The sequence below is a fragment of the Babylonia areolata genome, chromosome 3 (genome assembly GCF_041734735.1).
Source record: "Babylonia areolata isolate BAREFJ2019XMU chromosome 3, ASM4173473v1, whole genome shotgun sequence".
Taxonomy (NCBI): Eukaryota; Metazoa; Mollusca; class Gastropoda; order Neogastropoda; family Buccinidae; genus Babylonia; species Babylonia areolata.
The window spans coordinates 29900311-29905310 of NC_134878.1; the positions used below are offsets into that span (position 1 = coordinate 29900311).

Here is a 5000-nt window from a genome sequence, read left to right on the forward strand (position 1 = left end):
GCTGAGTCTGTATGGGTCCTCCCAGACGCTGTCTCTGGACGACAGGAGAACGCTGGAGAGCAGTGGGGCTATCCCCAGGCGGTGGAAACGTCAGGACAGTGCGGCAGACGCCAGCAGCAGCAAACCCTCTGGAGAAGGCTCGGCCGATCAGGGAGGAGACGATGCCGGGTCCATGCCGGGCTTGAAGCGTTACTCGTTCAGTGACCTGCAGCCGTCCTCCTCCTCCTCCTCCTCCTCGGGCCATTACTCGGCCAGCTGCTGTGACCTGGTGCCCGGGCTGTGCGGATCCCAGGGCACGTGCGCCCTCAAGGTCACCGACTGCGTCAGCTTCTGCATCTGCGTGCGGAGCCCCGACCTCCCGTGGTGCGGGGAGGAGCTGCAGCGGCTTCACGACGTCCTCCGACGGCGAGGGCTGAGCGACGGCCGTCCCTCAGAGCCCGGCGACGCGGGCCCTGGTGCCGGGAGTGAAGGAGGGGACTCGGATTCCCCTTTCTCCGGACCGCTTGGCATCAGTGGACATCAGCTGGCCACGGAGGGTCCGCTGTCCCTCGCCGGGCTATCCCTGGACGGGGCGGCCTTTGCCGGTCCGGATCTGGGGACTTCCGGCGGGGCTGGTGGGGAGGAGGCCGGTTCTTCCACAGACCACGTCATGTCTCCCGCACAGCTGGCGTCATCGCTGACTGCCGCCCTGGGGGACGGCGCCTCATCAGGTCAAGATGACGTCACAGGGGACTCGCATTCCGCAAGGGATCAGCGAGCTCCGCCGAAAGCAGCCATGATGGTGAACGGAGGAGGAGAAGAAGGAGACGGAGGAGAAGGAGGAGGAGAAAGGAACAAATCTAGCTCCACTCCTCTTCACGAAGAATCCAGCCTCGTCCACAACAGAACCGCTGAACATAATCCCCGTCTGTCCAGCACGAGCGGGCACGACGACCTCAACACCACCAACACCACCAACACCGCCGCCGCCACCACCGTCACCACCACAGCTGGCGGCCGGTTCTTCGCACCCTGGTGGCCGACGGACGACTACTCGTGCGGCAGCGAGTGCGAGCTGAACGGGGGCCGCTGTGTGTTCGAGTTCAACCAGACGCACACGCAGGTGTGCGTCTACGACGTGCAGCCCTGCCGCGCCTTCAACTGCGTGCACGGCGCGTGCGTGGCGCGCAACGACACCATCCGGTGCGAGTGCGAGGAGGGCTGGGGCGGGGTGTTCTGCTCCAAGGAGTGCCCGCTGGACTGCGGACCGCACGGCAGCTGCGTCATCATCCGAGGGGAGGTCATCTGCCGCTGCGACGTCAACTACACCGGCGCCCGCTGCGGCGAGCTCAAGCCCACCCCTCCGCCCTGGACTGGTGAGAGTTCGAAGAAAGAAAGAAAGGGAGGGAGGGAGAGGCGGGAGAAATGTGGGGTGCGTGGGGGGGGGGGGGGGGCAGAAAGAGAGGGGGTAGTGAGAGAGAGAGAGCGAAGAGAGAGAAAGAGGGAGGGAGCAGGAGAGAGAGAGAGAAAGGGAAAGAGAACGAAAAAAATCATTTTCCATGGTATTAACCACCATATCAAGAATGCTTTTTTTCCCACCCAGCCCTGGGGTACAAAAGCACAAGAAAAAAATAGAGAGAAAATTGAAAAAAGAAAATAGGAAAAGAAAGGTGGAGCCAGTGTGAAGAGCGTAAGAAGAAAAGATGAAATCAGAGAAAGACAGACAAAAAAGATAGCAAGAGAATGAATGAATGGTTTATTCAGTTATGGGCCATTGCTCCTCATGAAAGGGTGTCAGGATACACATTTGAGATGGAAAAAAATCAAAGTCATATCATACTTTCTCTAGCGATGTACACTCAGCTAAGCAGTACATCATACAGATAAATAACACATGCGAATCTAACTGCACTCAGAAAAGTTATAGTGTACATGTGGAGAGACAGAGAGAGAGACTTTGATGTCATTGGCCATGAGGACCTATGACATGGGTGAATGTGTCAGTATATTTTCATTGCATAACAAGACATTAGAATAAACGAATGAACATTTGAAGCATATATATTAAAGAACTCCAACAAGGACAACCGATTGTCAGCAACAACTCAGTCTCCATTTATATATTGGTCAAAGGCCTTGTCAATAAAACATTCGTATTCTTATTCCATATTCTCTGCTGCATCCCATCCCTCCTCTCAATAAGTACTGTTCTCCATGATCCACGCCTCTCTCTGTCCTAATGCATACAGAAATATTTATTTATTTTTATTGAGACATCTTGCTATAGCGCATATTCTTGAAGCTGTATGCGCTTTCAACATCATCTCAGAAAGAAAAGATCTGAGCACATCACTCCTCTTTTGCAACATCTCCACTGGCTACCTGTCTCACACAGAATAAAGTACAAGATCAGCACTATGTTATAAAGGTATTCCAAATCTGTCCCTTCCTATCTCTGTGGCTGCCTTCACCTCTATACACCATCTCGCTCTCTACGATCGGCTTCGGATCCACTCAGTTTACGCATACCCAGATTCAAACACTTGACTGTTGGCTGCCGTTTTTTTCTCTGTCTCTGGACCTTGCAGTTGGAATGAACTTCCTCTTTCTCTTCGTCAGGTCTCCGCACTCAGCTCTTTCAAGTCTGGTCTTAAAACCCACCTCTTCCCAAAATAGCCTCCCTTCCCTGCCTCTTGTCTTCAGTTTTTCCAGTTTTAGAGTTATGCATACGTGTGATTGACTGGTACGAAAGCGCATTGATTTGTCTGTGCACAAGAGTCAGCGCTATATAAATATAATAATCATTATTATTATTCATCCCTTCACAATAACAGTCGTAAAACCTGCCGATGAAAGGTGTCTGCAGTGAGGTGACAAGGAGTGAAGATGGTAATGTGTTTGTAAGGGGCCGTCTGGTGCTGGGGAGAGGGCGGATTATGGGAGAGTGGGCATAGAGTGAGGGGGAGGGGGGACCGGGGGGGGGGGGGGAGACACACACACAGGTGTGGTGGTCAAGGCCACTCACATTCACAGCAACCTGACCTTGGTGACGTTCCTTGGACATTTGTATACATGTGCATTTTGTCAAACACACACACACACACACACACACACACACACGAAGGTAGGCATCCTTCAGTCTCGGAAGACTGTGTAGTTTTGCTCTAGGTGTTTATTCTGGTACAGCGTCGGGTGTGGCTGGCCAGTCCGACGTGGGAATGACAGTCCCTGTGGCAGAGGGCACAGATGAAGTCTGACGCTGGTCTGTCTGCCTGGGCTGCAGTTTTTCTTCGCATTCTCTTTTCCTCGTGCTGCTGAGCGAGTGTCTCTTCGAACTTGGAAAGACCTTTCTGCACAGTCTGTTTCCAGGCTGACCGTTCGAGAGCTGTTGCTTCCCAGTTGTTCTGGTCGATGTTCAAAGCTTTTAGGTCCCTCTTGCACACGTCTTTGAATCGCAGCTGTGGTCTGCCTGTGGGACGTTTTCCCTGCACAAGTTCTCCGTAGAGGAGGTCTTTAGGGATCCGTCCGTCGTCCATGCGCACGACATGGCCGAGCCAGCGCATACGTCTGTTTCAGCAGCGTGTACATGCTGGTGCATCCAGCTCTTTACAGGACAGTGTTGTTTGGGACCTTGTCCTGTCAGGTGATGTTCAGAATGCGCCGGAGGCTACGCATGTGAAAAGCATTGAGCTTTCGCTCTTGTCGGGCACACAAAGTCCAGGACTCGCTGCCATACAGGAGGGTGCTCACGACGCAGGCTCTGTAGACCTGGATCTTTGTGTGCTCAGTTAGCTTGCTGTTGTTCCATGCTCTCTTTGTCAGTCTGGTCATGGTGGTAGCTGCCTTGCCGATGCGCCTGTTGAGCTCTGTGTCAAGTGAGAGGGTGTCTGAGATAGTTGAGCCCAGATAAACGAAGTCATGGACGACATCCAGTTCATGGTCATTGATGCTGATGGCTGGGGGAGAGTCAACATCTTGTCCCATGACCTGTGTTTTCTTCAAGCTAATGGTAAGCCCGAAGTCTTGGCAGGCATCGCTGAAGCGAGTCATGAGCTGCTGTAGCTCCTCGGCTGAGTGGGCGGTTACTGCTGCGTCGCCTGCAAAGAGGAAGTCACGCAGGCACCTCAGCTGAACTGTAGTCTTGGCTCTTAGTCTGGAGAGGTTGAAGAGCTTTCCATCTGTCCTGGTTCGGAGGTAAATACCTTCAGCTACAGGACCAAATGCGTGTTTCAGCATCACAGCAAAGAAGATTCCAAACAGGGTGGGAGCCAGGACGCAACCCTGTTTCACTCCGCACACACACACACACACACACACACACACACACACACACACACGCGCACGCACACACACACATGCATACACACACACGCACGCACGCACACACGCATACACACACACGCACACACACACACACACAGACACACACACACACACACACACACACACACACACACACACAGCCATCACACACGTTTGCCATAAGTGCAACAGTACATAGAACTTCCTACGTGCCAATAGACTGCTGGGACACTCTCTCTCTCTCTATCTCTCTCTCTCCGCCATCCCACCATTATTCTTTTCACCTATTTTATAACCTATCACATACCCCCATCCCCTAACCTCCGCTTCCCTTTCGCATACCTTCCCTCCCCCCCCCACTCCTCCACTACCCCCTTTCTGCCCCCCCCCCCAACCTCCCAGCCCCCACCTCTCCAGCTGAGTTCAGAAGGAGGTGAGGTGACCAGTGAGGGGGCAGGTTGGCGTGATGGACGGTGTGTGTTGGGTCAGGACTGTACTTCTGGATCCAGAGGCTTCGAGTACCTGTCAGTGCCACAGGCTTTGGCTCGTCCATCACGCCCGTCGTCACGCTGTGTGTGTGTGTGTGTGTGTGTGTGTGTGTGTGTGTGTGTGTGTGTTGTGGAGGAGGGGTGCGGGTGTGGAGGAAGATGGGTGGAGTTTGGAGGGATATTTTGGCTGGGGGGAGGGTAGCGGGGGGATGGGATGTGGGGGTTATGGGT

At 53.8% G+C, this 5000-nt stretch overlaps 1 protein-coding gene across 2 annotated transcripts in view; it reads left to right on the forward strand.

Moving 5' to 3' along the window:
* LOC143279928 (uncharacterized) overlaps positions 1-5000 on the forward strand; it is a 39332-nt gene that overhangs the window by 4866 nt on the left and 29466 nt on the right. Inside the window, exon 2 of one of the 2 annotated variants that reach the window (XM_076584265.1) lies at positions 1-1355. This exon is cut by the window's left edge and continues 901 nt beyond it. In XM_076584265.1, coding sequence (XP_076440380.1) covers positions 1-1355 — 1355 coding nt within the window. The remainder of the gene's footprint in view (positions 1356-5000) is intronic. The other variant, XM_076584266.1, reaches the window with a different exon arrangement.